At 36.7% G+C, this 19,400-nt stretch overlaps 2 protein-coding genes across 3 annotated transcripts in view; one reads left to right on the top strand and one right to left on the bottom strand.

The window, feature by feature from the left end:
- The window catches only part of LOC134796408 (transforming growth factor beta-1-induced transcript 1 protein), a 35,062-nt gene extending 34,895 nt beyond the window's left edge, over positions 1 to 167 (bottom strand). The window contains exon 1 of one of the 2 annotated variants that reach the window (XM_063768607.1): positions 49 to 167. In XM_063768607.1, coding sequence (XP_063624677.1) covers positions 49 to 57 — 9 coding nt within the window. In that variant the 5' untranslated portion in view covers positions 58 to 167. The remainder of the gene's footprint in view (positions 1 to 48) is intronic. The other variant, XM_063768609.1, reaches the window with a different exon arrangement.
- LOC134796346 (uncharacterized) overlaps positions 1 to 19,400 on the top strand; it is an 82,717-nt gene that overhangs the window by 58,927 nt on the left and 4,390 nt on the right. Inside the window, exons 17-18 of the mRNA XM_063768499.1 lie at positions 3,278 to 3,360; positions 19,040 to 19,142. Coding sequence (XP_063624569.1) covers positions 3,278 to 3,360; positions 19,040 to 19,142 — 186 coding nt within the window. The remainder of the gene's footprint in view (positions 1 to 3,277; positions 3,361 to 19,039; positions 19,143 to 19,400) is intronic.

Below are 19,400 nucleotides of genomic sequence, written 5' to 3'. Positions count from 1 at the left end.
TAAAATTCACTTTCATTCATTCCATATCTCGCGCCAAAGTTTATAAACACTCACCATGGTATGTAACTGTCAAACTGGCCGGTATAGGTACTGTATGCGCGTGCGATTCGCGTGATGTCGCGTTGTGGACTGCCGGCGCCGCGCGATCGCCTGCCTGAGCAGGTACAGTCATCGCCTTTACCGCAGTAAGATAACTCTAGGAAGCACAGGATATTATCACAGTACAACTTAGCAAATAATAATATTCTTATTTAATATTTTGACTTCTATATGGTTTTGTTAGCACTTAAGAGCTTGATCACTTTTTCTTTGGCACCTATACCTATACATGGCGTCTCCCATCATGGGGCTTTAAATTCAGGGCTCGATTCTACTCGCTACACTGAGCTACTTTTATTATGCCTTATAAACAAAATGCCTTTAACAATGAATAAAAGCGTCACTGAAATTGTCTACAGTATCTCAGTGTGTATTATACCGGGTGTGGCCTGTAACATGAGCAAAAAATTAAACTGTAGGCTGTACTCCTCATACTGACCAACATTTGTTCAGCGACTTTTAAAAATAACTTGTGGTTTGTTTTTTAATACACTTTAAAGCTTATTCTAAGACGCAATGTATTGCGAATTTTGTTATGTTTAAGGCGTGACAAGCAACGTCAATCACAATGATATGGCGTGGCGATGGCGTCCATTGAATATAATATTTATTTTGTATGAAAATAGGGAGTCTAAATACTTCATAATTTTTAAAAGTTGTTGAACTAAAGTGTCACCGTTTGAGGAGTACAATCTATGTTTTAATTATTTGCTCGTGTTATAGGCCACACCCGGTATAATAAATAAATTAAATAAAAGTATAGTCAATTTGCATGGAGTCATTGTAAATACGTACATAGTTGCCTTCAGCTTAGAGTTAACTTCGTTTAGATAACCTACCATCAACAAGCTCAGTGACATAACTCGTATCGTAGGTATCGCAATACGTTGGCAATGACAACATGGTTAGCGAGTTGCGTTACTGTTTTAAATATGTAGTCTATATTTTTATCGCGACATGACGTAATAGTTGCATTTACGAGGCACGGGAGCTGTTTAGGTACGTCTGCGAGGAGGACGGGGTTCGATCCCGGCGTGACATCACCGGGACAAGGCCTCAGCAGTGGGGAGACACTCCTCACCTCGGTCGAACTCGGCTCCGTTCGGCTCAGCATTGTTCCGAGCAATTATTAGGGTTGGCACCACTTGACTTCCTTTTGCGTGCACGACCAAAGATAAGATAATCACTTGAATTTTGACAACCCTAAAAAAGCCGAAAGGGATGGTGCCATATATTAGAAAGGGACAGCATGATTCGACCCTGAACCGCTGTCAAACTTCTGGTTTGTAGGAAGGGTCCTTTCTGTACGGTAGTAGGTACTATTATTTATTCTGTGGCCTCAGCGGCGTTCGAGTAACCTGACTTTAAATCCTGTGGTGGCTATCCGTATCCGCACTGGCGCCGCATCAGTGTGCTATCCCCCCATCTGCAAATGGGACTTTCCTTGCTATATTTTTCAAACTCGAAGGATGACACCTGCCATTTCAATACAATTTTGCGACATTTGGCGTTTTTATTAGGTTATAAATATTTATTAGTGCATACAAACTTAATATAGGTACATAACTAGGAAAAAAAACATAATTAAATAACTAACCTACAAAACTTAAAAACTAAATCTAAAAATAAATAAAACTAAACTTAAAATAAATAATTACGAAATATCCCCCTGCGGAATGGTGCCGTAGATACTGGCAGCATTTCCTCGCTGTATCGCAATACTTATTCTTTGTGCGAGGAAGCTGCCAGATCTACGGTCACCAGTGGCGTCAGCTATCCTTTTTGAAAGATCCTTAAAAAGGGTAGACGCGTTCGGACCCCACGGGCCAAGGGTCTCGACACCAAAAGGTACGAAATCGTATTCGGGGCCGAGACCCCTATATTTGGACTTTTTTAATTTTTCGGCTGCCTCTGCTGCCGCGCCGGCTTATAAATTATATGGAGTTATAAGTGTTATCCTACTCTTCGAGTTTGAAAAATATTATAATCAGTTTGAGCTTCATGCTCAATAATTATTATGAACATAAGTATGTATCATTACATATTTTGTCACCGGATGTCACTAGCAATTTGATGCTGACTGAACCACAGAATAAATAATAGTACTATCGTACAGTAAGGAAACTTCCTACAAAACCGAAGTTTGACAGCGATTCAGGATCGAATCATGATATCCCTTTCTAACTTATGGCACTATCTCTTTCGACTATTTAGGGTTGTCAAAATTCAAGTAATTATCTTATCTGTGGTCGTGCACGCAAAGGGACGTCAAGTTGTGTCAACTCTAATAATTGCTCGGAGCAATGCTGAGCCGAACGGAGCCGAGTTTGCCCGAAGTCAGGAGTGTCCCCACTGACTGTACTTACCTATGTCTGGCCCTTTATAATACCAACGTGGGCGCGTCGTCGTATATTAAAATTGATGATACCCAATTACCCACTAGCTTCCATTAATCGAATGTCGTGAGACATACTAACATGAAACTAATTTTACGGTTTAAAGTTTTAAACTCACGTGTTTTTAGTCACTCGCGCGACTTGTTTTAGAGAGCCTAGGTCTCCTTCCTCAAGCACTAACAGTGCGAGCAGCGTTCACGGCGGCCGTGCTTCGCTTACTGCGTAGGAGACCTAGGCTCCCCGAAACATGTCGCGCGAGTGACTAAAACGTGAGTAACCGTAAAATTAGTTTAAAACCTTAAATTAATTTAACATGTCCAAATGTATGGACATGTTAGACATGGGTCTGATGCTGGTATCCTGTTATCCCTCATCAGGGACATAGGCACAGAATAAATAATAGTACTACTGTACAGAAAGACACTTGCTACAAAACCGAAGTTTGACAGCGATTCAGGGTCGAATCATGCTGTCCCTTTCTAATGTATGGCACTATCCCTTTGGGCTATTTAGGGTTGTCAAAATTCAAGTGATTATCTTATCTGTGGACGTGCACGCAAAAGGACGTCAAGTGGTGCCAACCCTAATAATTGCTCGGAGCAATACTGAGCCGAACGGAGCCGTTTGCCCGAAGTCAGGAGTGTCTCCCCACTGACATAGAGCCCTCATTAGGGATTTCCATTTTTCGCAGCCCAGTGCGGCCTCCTCCGCCCAGCTGAGACCAACCGGTGCAGCCTCCTTTTTTTGCAGACATGGGTCTAATAGAAACAAATTTGTTTCAGGATGACAAGGAAGTGAGCTCCACGAGCGACGTGTCCGTGCTCCTGAGACAGCTCTGTGCGGGGCGGTCTAATAGCAAATTAAGGTATTTACATATAGGTACATCTTGTCTTTAGGCAGGAGGCCGATTCAAACTTATAAATTGGTATGATTTTGATCCCATCACATACTGCTTATAAATTAGTGCGGTCGAGATATATACGCTGCTAGTAATAAGTATCAACATCCAATTAATAGAATCTTTTGAAAGTTCGATGGCCGCTCCATGCGTCCCACCACTCACGATTAGCAGGAAACTATAGTGCGACATAAAATAATAGAAAATTATTGAGGGCGCCACTTCCTACGTAACTGTCACATTTTTGACGTAAAATGTTTATTCATTAAATAAATATAAATGTTGTATAAAAACTTATAAACTAAGATTATACTAAATTAATAAAAATAAAACCTAAACTACGTGGCAACAATTTAGAATGGAATTTTTTTAGTTCCATTTTATTGAATTACTACTATTTTATGTCGCACTACAGAAACTTATTTAAAGCGCATAGAATGCGTGACATAAATTCTACGCGTACATTATAAAAAAATATTAATAATTATTATGCATTGTCTGTTTGTTGTTGTGTGTTGTCACAAACAACCCTACTTACTCGCTTTCTCGTTGCCGGTCGGACAAATCATTTAACTAGATTTTGACGTAATCCCTTGGGCCTACAATGCACTCCTTTTTTTGGGCAGTCGTGTAAAAACTATGGCAAATCTACAATAATCGAAGAATGTATAGAAAAGCGATTTTATAATGTGAATTAGATGACACTGCAGTGCCTGGAACCACATCCACAAAATCTGCATAAGGTTTCAACTAAGTAATCGATATATCTTCCATGTTTTACAAAAATATGTTTTTCGCTAGTTTCGTCTAGTTAATAATAATAATAAAGTATGAGAATCTCGTGATTCGAGAAGGCCGAGAAGGACAAGTCCAGCAAGTACCTAGACTTAGCTCACGAGATTACCGCCATGTGGGATGTTGACTCGACGATCATTGTTCCGATAGTTGTGTCAGCGAACGGTCTCATAGCGAAGAGTCTCGACCAACACCTAGAGAGACTCTCGCTGGGTGGTTGGATCAAGGGTCAGATGCAGAAGGCGGTAATTTTGGACACTTAATCACAATTAATCATTAGGGTTGAAATTATTTATATCAATTCCGTTAACAGTTAACACCACTCCGCTGCATCAATAATGCTGGAAAATGTACGATCACTGGTCATAAAACAACGCACCCTAATTGAGTTTGGGTTGAAATGTTTGACAAAAAATGTATTTAATATTTGATTGTCGATGTACGATTGTCTGATCGATGATAGATTCCTTTTTAATTTACGGGATTCGAGTAATTTGTGGATGATTGAATGAGTACGCGTGTGTGTGGCTTCTTCTAAGTCTAACTAAACACATAAGTCTCTGCATTTAAGACAAAGTGTTGTAATATAAAAGTGTTGTAAATAAATATTTTAATGGATTTTTTTTTCTTTGATTGTTGCATAAGTATTAATAAATACAAAATGATGTAATTATTTTGATTTAAAAAAATATTAAAATTGGCAGTTCGTTTAGTACGCCGTCCGGTTAGTACGACCTAATATCACCGGTCCCTTGGGCGTCGTTATAACCGGACTCTACTGTATTTTTTTATTGTTTTGTAAGTATTTTTATATTTTACTTTTACATTCATATTATAAATAACCTAACTTAAGAGGAGAAATAAATAAGGAGAATAATAAAGTAATACTACCTGCGCCTGTTCTCGAGAATGGTCGTGCCACGCTCTATTGGGATCGATCTATCATCACTGACAGGACTATTGTAGCCAATAAGCCTGATATTGTGATAATAGATCGATCGCAACGTCGGGCCGTGCTCGTTGACATCACCATCCCCCATGATGAGAATCTCGTAAAGGCCGAGAAGGACAAGTCCAGTAAGTACCTAGACTTGGCTCACGAGATAACCGCTATGTGGGATGTTGACTCGACGACCATTGTCCCGATAGTCGTTTCAGTGAACGGTCTAATAGCGAAGAGTCTCGACCAACATCTTGAGAGACCAAATTTTATATTAAAGGAAAAAATTGAAAAATTACGCTTCCGGCAGGACTTGAACCCGCAACCTCCGCAATCCGTGCGTTAGCTCTGCCAATTGACAGATTTTTCCATTTTTTCCTCTAATATAAAATGGCTACAAATATAATGACCACCAAAAAATACTTTGGTACCCTAAATAAAAAAATCATGCTTACCAAAAAAAATTACTGAACACCAAAAAAATAAGGCCTAAAAATACAAAAGTACCACCACTTTAATTACGACTGCACTTCAAATTGTATTCAAATACCAAATATATTGAATGATCACCAAAAATCATTAATGATCACCAAATCTTGAAGACCAAATTAATGCGATATTTTCACCTAAATAAACCACTATGATTACCAAAAAATGTATACATATTACCAAATAAAGTAAACTGATGCCAAAATTACTAGCCCCTCCCGCTCAACCCCCCGTAGCCCGCACCGCATACCTACGTAACCTAATTTACTTTTCTAGTAGCATTTCGTTATGCTACTAGAAAAGTAAGTTAAACTGTTTTAAACAGTTACGTGGGTTAGGTTAGGTTAGCACTGCGACCCTTACAGAAACGAAATGGTACTAGAAAAGTAGGTTAGGTTAAGTTTCAACTGCTACCCATACAGATACGAAACGCTACTAGAAAAGTGAGTTAGGTTAGGTTTGAACTGCGACCCTTACAGAAAAGAAATGCTACTAGAAAAGTAGGTTAGGTTAAGTTTCAACTGCTACCCATACAGATACGAAACGCTACTAGAAAAGTGAGTTAGGTTAGGTTTGAACTGCGACCCTTACAGAAAAGAAATGCTACTAGAAAAGTGGGTTAGGTTAGGTTTGAACTGCGACCCATACAGAAACGAAATGCTACTAGAAAAGTGGGTTAGGTTAGGTTTGAACTGCGACCCTTGCCGAAAAGAAATGCTACTAGAAAAGTGGGTTAGGTTAGGTTTGAACTGCGACCCTTACAGAAACAAAATGCTACTAGAAAAGTGGGTTAGGTTAGGTTAGAACTGCGACTGTTACAGAAATAAAATGCTACTAGAAAAAGGTGACGAAGTGGATTAATTAATTTAATAGGATAACGATATATTAAATGTTTGCACATTTTTAATTAAAATGTGGTTACAATTTTTGTGATCATTTACTATTTTTGCGTTTACAATAATTATTTTGGAGCCATTTGCTTTAATAGGATAGCAAGAATTAAAAATTTGGTTATCATTTTACATTAAAATGGAGTTCTAATTTTGGTGGTCATTTACTATTTTTGGGTTTACAATGATTATTTTGGTGTCATTTTCTTTAATAGGATAGCAAGATGTAAACATTTGGTTATCATTTCACATTAAAATGGGGTTTGAAATTTGGTAATCATTGACTATTTTTGGGTTAATAATGATTAGTTTGGTGTCATTTCCTTTAAAAGGATAGTAAAATGTAATAAAATTGGTAATCATTTCACATTAAAATGGTGTTATAATTTTGGTGATCATTCATGATTTTAGGGTGGTAAAATAGATTTTTTTGGTATTAAATTTTACTAAATCTGGTGATCAGTTAAATAGCAGCCATATAAAATTTGGAATATCGCTCGCAGACGTATCTGCATGTTTAAAAATTGATCTTGAGAGACTCTCGCTAGGTGGTTGGATCAAGGGTCAGATGCAGAAGGCGGTGATCTTGGACACGGCGCGGATAGTCCGCGCGCCGGTTCCTCTCTCTGCAGCCCTGACCACCGGTAGCTTGGGCCTTGCCCCGCTGCTGGCGGCACCCTAGGTTAGGTTTTTTATAATGTGTTTAATATGTACGTTTTATTGTTTTGTAAGTGTTTTTATATTTTACTTTTATATTCATATTATAAATAACCTAACCCAAGATATTAAATGAATAAAAAGAATAAAGTAAACGATGGAATATATTTCGATTAGTTGAAATTTCCCGCAGTCAAAATTGCCCCCCGGCACCTTACGCAATTTTTTACTCCTATATAATTAAACCTACCGCTATATAATTAGCTTAACTCATCAAACGTAATCTTCCGCCTTTACAAGGACCTCAACATTCACACCGATTACCGGACCTCTCTCTCACACAATACCAAAAAAAACAGAGACGTCATATTATGTAGTCACACCCACGTTACGCCTTATTAGTTTGGTGAGTAATTACTAATTAGTGTCGCCAGGTGCTATATTTGGCTAAAGGATTAAGCGTTAGTCATATACAGTTAGTATGGAAAATAACAATGTATAATCAAGTGATAACTGTTGTTTTCTGTACCAAACCTCACGTATCAATCGAATAAAAATTTAAAATGCCATATTTATGGCCATTTTCCTCGATTAGGTACTTTATTATTTATACGCAAATACCGGGTATTGTTATTTGTGATATAATTTATTCATATTATTTAAGCGGATCAGCTTGCTGCTATCAAGTTTATCATTCGGTAATCCGATTGATATCGGTTTTTAGGAATTACGGATAAGATTTACCCGTCCTTTTATTATTAGTGCTTAAATGGGCAAGATTAAAGGTTCTTGACAATCGGTCTGACCTAGTCGGCAGTGACCCTGGCCACAAAGTCTATGGTCCTGGGCTCAAATCTCAAGGGCATTTGTTCGTGTGATAAATAATGAACTAGGTATTTAATTCATTGTATGATTTAGATTTAGATATTTATTCTCATAATATGAAATTACGTTATAAGTTATGCTAGACTAATGTAGGTATGTGTGTTATGTAGGTACTTAATCAATAATTTTCAAAGTCATGAATGACATTGTTTCTCAGAAACAATTGTGCCTTTTATCGACAATTCCGTCATATATGAGATATGATTCCAACTATAGGTACTAATGATAAAATTTGCGATGAAGTACCTATATTACAACAAAGCATGTTACACCCGGTAGTTTCTAGAAAATACATAGACTAGGTACTTTAAATTGTATTAAACCCCTTTCACCGCCGTAAGTCCCATACGTACAGAAATATCGCTTATTTTATACCCATAGTCTAATAAAACATGGTCTTCTCCCATAGTGACACAAGCCTACGTCACAATAACATTGCCACTTTGTATAGCGCTATCGCATATTATCATATGGCGCTGTCGCATGATGACGTAGGCTTGTGTCAGTCAGGTGACCTAGAAAAGACGGGAAGAGAGTACCAGGCGGAGTATATTATTATACCATGTTTTATACCCATGTTATACCTATAATATATAATATGAATATGAACTTGACAAACACGAATTGAAAATTGTCTGCTTTTACAAGTACAACGGTCAAGGAATTTAATTTCAGTAACGTTTCGTTCCTTGTCACAGTGACAATAGTATGAGTTTCCAAGTGACTTTCATATAGATTGTCACTGTGACAATGTACGAAATAGTACCGAAATTTAATTCTTTGACTCTAAATAGTCGTTTATGATGTAGTAAACACAACAACTCGCGAATACTATTTTCTTCTATTTTAATTATATTATCTTCTTGATTTCTGAGACCTACGTTAAGATATGGGTACTCTAGCTGGACCTAATATTTTAGGGTTAGGTAGGTACAAATAGCTAGTCAAGTGTAAAAATATGGATGTAGACAACTTACTCAAAAATATGTCCATAGTTCTTAATTCGCTGACATACGAGCCCAATTTTTATTACGTATGATTTTGTGCACCCATATTTTTACACTTGACTAAGGGGCTATTCATAAATTACGTCATTTCAAATTAGGGGGGGGGTCTGGACATCGGATGACGGTAGCATGAAGTAGGAGGAAATGGGGTCATTTGAAGCATGATTTTTGGATGATTATAGGGGGGTGGGGGGGTCAAAAATCGTCAAAAATCGATGACGTAATTTATGGACAGCCCCTAAGGCCCAGTTGCACCAACCACATTTAACAGACTGATTAACGTCAAACAGCAGTGAAGTATCAAATTTCCCATATAAAAAGATTTATCGGTGACAGACGATTTGGTGCAACCGACCCTTTACAATCTATCTATAAGTACGATCATAAAACTTTTATTTCGCTACTTAATAAAACCAATGGGCATCCTATGAGGACCTAAATTAGGGCATCATAAACGACCTAGGTCACGCGTATTGTTAGGTCATGGAGACTTATTGGTTCAGCGGCTCCTTTCATAATGCGCCATTTGCATTCAAATTAACTACGTGTTTGTGGTGAGCTGGTTATCAATTAACTTTTGTCATTTCATGTACTCATTTTGACATATATTGACAATAACGGCTCTGGGTAGTTCTCGTTGGGGCACTTGGTGAACGACGCCACACACATACACACACTTCCGTTTGAAGACTCACAATAACTGGCCGCCAAAAAGCCGCTTCCATACATTTAAAGTTACACTATCAATTTGACTGAGTCATGGGTGTTTCTATGGACATAAGCATTTATTAATCTATATAAGTATGTATATCGTCGCCTAGCAGCCATAGTAGGTACAAGATTTGCTTAGTTTGGGGCTAGGTTGATCTGAAGATGTCCCCAGATATTTATTTACCCCCCTATCATAAACGCGCTACAAACCTCAATTAGCTAATAATCGTTTGTCGTTATCTGTCATTTTGACTTATGTATTTGTAAGAAAGGGATAAAACATAATTTTACTAAATCAGGCCCGTAAAGCTTTATGAATAAGGGGGCTATTATTTACTTCGATTGTATGGTGCGGCTACGTTCTTGTCTTGTCACTCTTATGCTCTAAAATTATCGAAACTGGTGCTTAAGGGGCCCACAAATTACCAGTTCGCCGGACGATATCAGCCTGTCCACTTAAACGCAAAAGGTGACAGTTTCGAACAACTGACAGGCTGATATCGTCCGGCGAACTGGTAATCTGTGGGCCCCTTTAGATTGGGCACATGCCGTGATCGTCGCATTTCAGAGTCTTTTTGTATCTCGCATCACTGAATATAATATAATCGTGATACACATCAAATGTTGAATTTCGACGTTCGCGCATTCCAATGTACAATCCTTTTAAGGCCGGATCAACTTTTTTGTTGTTATTCTGTCTTGTCAGCCAGGCGACGATAGTAGCATCGTTCGAAGAAATGTTCGTTATAATAATTACTACATTCTAATATGCTAAATAGTTAGACGAACCATTACACTTAGAACGGGCTTATACTTAACTGCCGTAAAAATGTAATGTTTGGTTATATTGCATACCATAACACAAGGATTTAAGAGTGACCCCGGCGACCGTAACCAATGGGAACGAGTGACAAGAAAATGTTGATTCACCCATTTATAGGTTTTGTCAATAAATGTTACAATAAATTTTAGTTGTCTATTTTTACTGATTACGCAGTATTAATAACATTGACATTGCGACGACATTCTCGAAACGCTGAAAGTGGCGTTACTTATAAGATAATCTCGTCACATCGCAAAGAATTTTAGATTGAGACGACCTTGCCCGCCATTGCCACATGTCATTCTTTCAGAAAAGGAGCTTTGTTTTGTGATTTTGATTCGATTCGCAGCTGTCGTTAAATAGGTATTTGTTTAATAATACATCGTGTTTTTTTTCTGTTAATTTCAAGGGTGCATTCCTGAGCTTAAATCACGTAGCTTTCTCAAAAACACCGGTATTCTAATTAACTCCTCTTTATCTATTTTCGTGGGGAGGCAGTTTTGTTGTTAAATTCGTCTGAAATGCGGCTCTTTCACTTTTCTTTTCCTCTACCAGTATAAGGCTAGATTGTAAGGTGCCGTAGGTACTCGCAAAGGCAAGACAAATTGAGGCCAATTTTGATATAACATTTGCTGGTTTTGACACGACGACGGTCGTATCAAAACAGTATGCAACCTATGAATTAATTTGTTAGTACAGAATCGGCCTCGATTGTTTAACCATAATTAAATTGTGTAATTCAAATGAATTATTACTTACATGTTATTTATTCATTAGCAATTTAACGATTGCGTGTATATAACAAATATCAGGAAAATAAGTGAAATATTTAATCCATAAAAGTCAAAGTAACAGGTAATCTGCGGTCACTTATCCAGTGTAGATCTACATGTACCTTTCCGGGAAACACACGTAATTAAGTATGTATGATTATTATTAAACGTGCGTCACAAAAGTGCGTCGCGAATTAATAATTCCGAAACAAATACTTTCCTGTACCCTATGTATTTCAAGATCGTTTTGAACATCAAGGACGCATGACCAGTCACGAGACTATCGACTGTTTCACCCTTTTTCCAGAAAAAAGTGGTATATGACTATGAAGGAGTAAAGCATTTGTTACCTTTTTAAAGTTCGATTGTGTGGAACCTTCGGAACGAGGGAGATTCTTACTTTAGACAAGCTCGTGTGACAGTGCAAATATTACAACCAGTATAAGATCTCAAGGTTCTCCAAGTCTAAAGGGGCCCACAGATTACTAGTTCGCCGGACGTTATCAGCCTGTCATTTGTTCGGAACTGTCACCTTTTGGGTTTAACTGACAGGCTGATATCGTCCGGCGAACTGGTAATCTGTACCCCTTAATAGAATCTAAAGTTAGAACACAAAAGCCAAGGAGTTCAGATTCTGAGGAAACGGGGGAAGTGTGGGGGTGGAAGGATCTGGATAGGCGTAGGGACTGGGCAAACGGGACAAGCATTTCCTCGGAGCTCGTGTTCGAACTGTACACTTCCCTTAACTTCTCTCACGTTTAATTATGCTGACTAGTCCTGTGCCTTATTTATTTATTTATCGTATGGCTTCGTTACATGTCACTGCCTTATTATATGTGTTGGTCAACTCAGTATATAGTAGGTCCCTATTTTACTGTCCATCGGCCGAAACCTAAAGGGGTCCACTGATTAACAGTCCGCCGGAAGGTATCGGCCTGTCAGTTGTTCGGAAATGTCAAAATTTTGTTCTAACTGATAGGCCGATACAGTGGGCCCCTTAACGCTTTTTCAGAATATCACTGATTCGATCGACGAATGTTTTTCGGCGTGATGTTCTAAAAACAAAATAATATCTATACTGTATCCGTGCCCGGATATAAAGCAGGGGTGGTACTGTCTGGTACGATAGAAATAGACTGAACTGAACTAACTGCAGATTTGTTTCAAAAGTATTAAATAAACTACTACTATATCTACCATCATTAGATATCTTCCGGTTCAAATTAGAAATATTTATTTATTAGTAATAAAATGAGGTATGAGTAGCTCCTGCTTCAAACGAACTTATTAATGTGGGATACATTTTTATATGAAATCCAAGTAGTAGTACCTACTTAGCAGTAAAAGTGTACGTATAACTTTCCTACTCCATTTCCAACAAGGGATCCTATAGTTAGACCAAGAAAAGCCTGATAACTATAGTCTATAGAAGCTTGACGTTTAAAATAACACTTGCACTGCGTGGACTATCAAAATCGCTGCAGACTTTTCTTGGTCTAATTCTAGTAACAGTAAATTAGTAAAATTTTACAAACGGAAATAGGTAAATTTACAGTCTTATCGATCAATCATGTTATGAATCGATAATATGTAAACGTGTTTGGTTTATTTAAAAAACTACTTCTTGGAGTTCTTGGTTTATTTCCTAAAAATAATATCTTTTCAGGTTCAAGACTTGTGCAAAATATCCAAACAAATTAATAAGGTCAAACGTTTTTGAGTAAAAATAATTCATTAAGTAGTGTTGTAGGTAAACCAAACATGTTTATCGTGGATATTTCTGAAAATATAAATTTTCACGGAAATAACGGATTAGTTAAGAACTGACAAAATTGATAGGTAGGTACTCGTACTAATTCTATTCCAGCAGGGATAGTCAGACCAAGTTAGGTACAAAAACTACGAAGTAAACCTGTATCTATGACACTTTCCTACTTGGAAGCAATAACCTAATGTGAGATTGATTCATCCTTATCTAAGTGTGTGAGTGTGTCAATAGCGACACCCTGCTCCGAAAACCTATTCTTTTTACTATTAACTACTTAAGCAGCATTACACATTTGTTTACCCATAAAGTTTTCTAATGCGAAACAATTTTAAAGTTTTTGGAACTGCTCATCTTAAAACAGAGACATTCTTATACGATGAGCGGCATAATTTCGAAATCTAGACACGCGGTAGCGTGTCCAGCCAAGTTCAAAGAAAAAGGAACTGGCGACGCAGCAACCGTGTGTAATATTACACGAACCATTTCGAGCTACTTTTGACCCCTTCACAACTTGAAACCTACTTAACCTACACTAATGAAATTTGGCACATGTATTCAAGCCCCTTAGCTTGTCCAAAATACAAAATTTCATAAACGTAGCTCAAACAGTTACTGATAAATTAACGTTTAAAAACCGGCATTTTTGTGACTGACTGACATATAGATCATAAACCTAACCCACTTCCAGATGACCTAGAAACTTGAAATTTGGCATCAAGGTAGACTATTAGGTGTATATAGAGGGAAAAATCTGAAAAGTGGAAATTATTGATATTTCGATGGAAAAAAAATAATTAATACTTATAGACCAAAAACCTAACCCACTTCTAGATCACTTAGAAACTTGATATTTGGCACCAAGGTGGACTATTAGGTGTATATAGGGGAAAAAATCGGAAAACTGGAAATTATTGATATTTCGAGGGAAAAAAAATAATTAATAGTTTTAGACCAAAAACCTAACCCACTTCTAGATCACTTAGAAACTTGATATTTGGCATCAAGGTAGACTATTAGGTGTATATAGAGGGAAAAATCTGAAAACTGAAAATTATTGAGATTTAGATGGAAAAAATAATAATTAATACTTATAGACCAAAAATCTAACCCACTTCTAGATCACTTAGAAACTTGATATTTGGCATCAAGGTAGACTATTAGGTGTATATAGAGGGAAAAATCTGAAAACTGGAAATTATTGATATTTCGATGGAAAAAAAAGAACTAATACTTATAGACCAAAAACCTAACCCACTTCTAGATGACTTAGAAACTTGATATTTGGCATCAAGGTAGACTATTAGGTGTATATAGAGGGAAAAATCTGAAAACTGGAAATTATTGAGATTTAGATGGAAAAAATAATAATTAATACTTATAGACCAAAAATCTAACCCCTCTTCTAGATCACTTAAAAACTTGATATTTGGCATCAAGGTAGACTATTAGGTGTATATAGGGGAAAAAATCGGAAAACTGGAAATTATTGATATTTCGAGGGAAAAAAAATAATTAATAGTTTTAGACCAAAAACCTAACCCACTTCTAGATCACTTAGAAACTTGATATTTGGCATCAAGGTAGACTATTAGGTGTATATAGAGGGAAAAATCTGAAAACTGAAAATTATTGAGATTTAGATGGAAAAAATAATAATTAATACTTATAGACCAAAAATCTAACCCACTTCTAGATCACTTAGAAACTTGATATTTGGCATCAAGGTAGACTATTAGGTGTATATAGAGGGAAAAATCTGAAAACTGGAAATTATTGATATTTCGATGGAAAAAAAAGAACTAATACTTATAGACCAAAAACCTAACCCACTTCTAGATGACTTAGAAACTTGATATTTGGCATCAAGGTAGACTATTAGGTTTATATAGAGGGAAAAATCTGAAAACGGGAAATTATTTATATTTAGATGTAAAAAAAAAATTAGGTAATACTTATAAACCAAAAACCTAACCCACTTCTAGATCACTTAGAAACTTGATATTTGGCATGAAGCTAGACTATTAGGCGTATAAAAAAGAAAAAAATCTGAAAACTGAAACTTTTTAACAATTGACCGCGCGTTAGCTAGGGTCTCCTTTTCAGCTTAGGCAAACTGCTTTTATGATGAATACCTACTATAGTAATTTCTGTACAAAAAGTAATGATATCCCAACAAAAACATAAATGTGAAATGAGAGCCAAGTTCAATATTAAGAATATGTGTCGTTGTTGACTCGCTGACAAAAGAATTGAGATCTATATGGGTGCCAAGTTCTGTGTTGTGTAGAAAATCCTGAAATTATAAAGGAGTTGTCTTGGCTAGTTTTTACGTATAGGCTACTTTTCTAAAATTTGGTTTGTTGGTAAAAACTAGCCAAGTCAAATCCTTTATAATTTCAGGATTTTCTACACAACACAGAACTTGGCACCCATATAGATCTCAATTCTTTTGTCAGCGAGTCAACAACGACACATATTCTTAATATTGAACTTGGCTCTCATTTCACATTTATGTTTTTGTTGGGATAATTATTTATCCAAAATAATGACTCTACTCTACATTTGTTTTGGACTTGAACATTTGCCGTAACCAAACCGGGCCGCTTGCACCAAACCGTCACTCAACGTCATCGTAGTTCATTACAATTTCCTTTTATCAAAAGTTCTATAGAGATGTCAGCCGTGGCCATAATTACACCAGTAGGTACGTTTATCGGTGCGTTATTCGCGCATGGTGCAACTAAAGTTCGCTTTAACTAAAGTCTAAATAACAGTGCGTCAACGATAGGTTTTAGTGACATCACCTCCTATAATCATTATCTGGTTGGCTATTAAGTGAGCAAATAAAAATAATTGTGAAACGACTACGTGAGGTGTGTGCAGTATCAAATCGGCTGAGACGACTCATCACTACACCTTATAAAACAAAGTTCCCCGCCTCGTCTGTCTGTTTGTGTGTATGTATGTTCGCGATAAACTCAAATACTACTGAAGGGATTTTCATGCGGGTTTCACCTATCAGTAAGTGATTCTTGAGGATGGTTTAGGTGTATAATTTGTTAAGGTTTTTTAACCCGTGCGAAGTTTTATTGAAATTGAAGTAGGTACCTACTTAAAGAGTGTCCCGGATATAAAGTGGCCATGGATGATGTTAATGACTGTGAATGTGTTTTACTGTGATGAATGTGTTTTACTTAGTAAACAACTGCAAATTTGAAGTATCACTTATTTTAAACATCCATATATAGTACTATAAAATCTATATTCTAATGTAAGCTGCAAAGATAGTTGACCCCCCCTGCAAACTAATTTCTATGCAGGGGGGCAGATATCTCTGCAGCTGACTGTACTTATAACTTTTTATTGACAGTGACTCATATTTACCAGTTGTTCTTTAGTAAAACAAAACATCGCGAGGAAACCGAACTAATCCCAATTATCTACGGCATAAATTAGATTCTAGGTTGAAAAAAAAACAGACCCTCGGCTCGGAGGACAGTAAATGTGACAACATTTAAACATAAGATAAAAATATCAAAACCCAATAGCACAGTAGGTATATTAGTGTTAGGTAGGTAAGTATCTACATGTATAATAGCAATGTCAAAACATGGCTCTTTATGGGATCGTCTAGACTCGTGACATTGAGGGTGGCGCGACGCCCTCCGCACCCTTCTGATATATTGCCAAGTTAGCCTTTTACTGCAGCACCCGACCGAGTAAACTGACTTACGCACCAAAGGTCACTTATTAAGAGATGAGTCGTATTTTCGACGTCCGAAAAAAAAACTAAACAAACAAAAAGAAACAGTATATTCTCATTAAACTTTTCATGCCCCTTCTACCTTTTCAATTTTGTACGAGAACGCAACCGCTTAACCCTTTACCAGGCTAACATTTCATAAATGACAATCGAATGTCAGTCTTACTGATCGAAAACAGAACACATGTTTGAAGTGCCGTATGTGGGAAATATATATCCCTTAGCCTGGTAAAGGGTTAATCCAGTTGTGTTTATATCAACAGCAGAATTCGTCTCCATTTTTCTTTATTTTAATAGTACATTACTACAGAGGCCGGGACGAAAGGGGTTGCCGGCCGAAGACATATAGACGGCCGAGCGAAGCGAGGCCGGATAGGTCTGAGCGCGGGCAACCCCATTTCCCGCCGAGGTATGTATAGTGCTTTTCTCAAACATGCAATGAAATAAAAAATCCACGAAACCCAACTTTTATTTATAGAAAAAACTAAAAGTAAAGTATGTACACCCAAAATATAACCAACACGTACCTATATCATTATCACGCGTATGTTTTACACGAGTCGTTTATTTTTACTATATACCCGTATATTTTCATGTATCTTTGATTTTTTCGCCTTGTATCCGTCTGACTGTCGTTTTCGTCACATAAGTTTACATAGTCTTTCATGTTGATATCATGTTTCACATACATCGTTGCTTTATGCACTGAGTAAATAAGTATAATTTCCACAGTGTTGACGAATTTGTAGTTACATTCATTTAAAATATGCCACAAAACTGTTTCTAATAAACTGTAAGCCATTTTTCTTAGTTTCTGAAATAATAAAATTGCCATAAGCAACCATATACATACTTCGTCTTTGACTTGGCGGCAGAGGCAGCAAGTTATTAAAATCAATTCTGCTTACGCTGCCAATTCCAACGCCTACGATTACAATTAATATTAATTTCATTATTTCGTCGGAACTCATATTAAAGTCAAAAAATTTACAACGCACCATAAATCCAATAAAACAGAATGAATATTTTTCAACTTTACCTCCATAACAATTTAAAAAATATAACTACGCGTGTTTGAGTAGACCTTTTTACCGCTAACGTTTAGATGAAATATTTTAAATGTTTTTATTTGTGTAGTTAAATTTATAATATAAAATTATAAAATGTATTATTTATTAAGTTATTATATACAAATAAAACTGCAAATTATAGCAAACATTGTTTTTTATTTTTTTTTATAGGCGTAGTGGCAGAGTGTCATTACGAACCATAAAGCAGATACTGCCTCTAGTTTTTTTTTAATGGATGAATGCCACGATGCTGTGTCACAAATATATGTGAAATGAAAATTAAAAAAGAGGACTTTGCCGGCCTAGGCCTGCAAGATGTGTATGAAATTCCATTAACGACCTTTTGTCCTAGCCGCACCTGAAACGTCATACTTCGCAGCCTAATATAAGGAACATAACATCAATATTTCATTGCATGTTTGAGAAAAGATATTTAATTCGTGAGTAGGCGGATCTGCTACCTAATCCATCCGATACACGTTATAATACTCTATTTAAATGGTTTTATTGAGTTAATTAGTTAACGTTTTAACAGAACAAGGGTGATAATCTAGTTAGTTAAATTAAACTGTATAGTGGAAAACACATTAATTAATTCATTAGAGACATTAGTCTAGGGTGGGGTTAAATGAAATTAGTTTTTTAAGTTAATTACTAATTTATTTAATACCTAATTTGACAGAATTTTCCTTGCACGTTCCCATTAATATGCTAAGTGTAGGTTGATTAATTACAAATGTACCTACATGATAGAATTTTTGATAAAATGTCTCCACTGGGTTAATAATTATCATGGTTTGAAGTAGGTAATTTAATAAACCTAATGAAATCCGATTTTAGCGTTTACGCTTCGCAAGCTGTTGTGTTGTGTACTCCTCTATGACCGCGTTCTAATGGGGCCCACAGATTACCAGTTCGCCAAACGATGTCAGCCTGTCAGTTAAACGCAAAAGGTGACAGTTCCGAACAACTGACAGGCTGATATCGTCCGGCGAACTGGTAATCTGTGGGTTCCTTAAACGACGAAATAGTTGGAAAAGGACTTTCAAGTATAATGTACCTTTCCTTCCACCAGAAGCCCAAGGGAGCGAGCATTTGGATCCAAGAACGCCCAGCTGCTATGTGTCAACGGTGGCAGCCCACGTTCGCCTTCCCTCGGCACACCTCAACTGTTGCGGGTACTGAATTATGCTAAACATGTTTGAGTATAATAGATCAATTTTCAATTTCAAAATATACAATATAAAATTAAATTAAAATTAAAAATACGTAACATAACTTGCACTAAATTAAAAACAATATATACAAATCTTCTTCTTCTCTTCCTGTCCTGGTCCTATTATTTGGGGTCGGGTCTCCTCACTGTCCTGCGCCAAGTCCTACGATCTTGGGTTATATGTGCTTTCTTTCTTTGTTCGAGTATAATAGATGATGCA

Source organism: Cydia splendana, chromosome 13 (assembly GCF_910591565.1).
Source record: "Cydia splendana chromosome 13, ilCydSple1.2, whole genome shotgun sequence".
Lineage (NCBI taxonomy): Eukaryota > Metazoa > Arthropoda > Insecta > Lepidoptera > Tortricidae > Cydia > Cydia splendana.
This window is presented reverse-complemented; position numbering and strand designations above follow the sequence as displayed.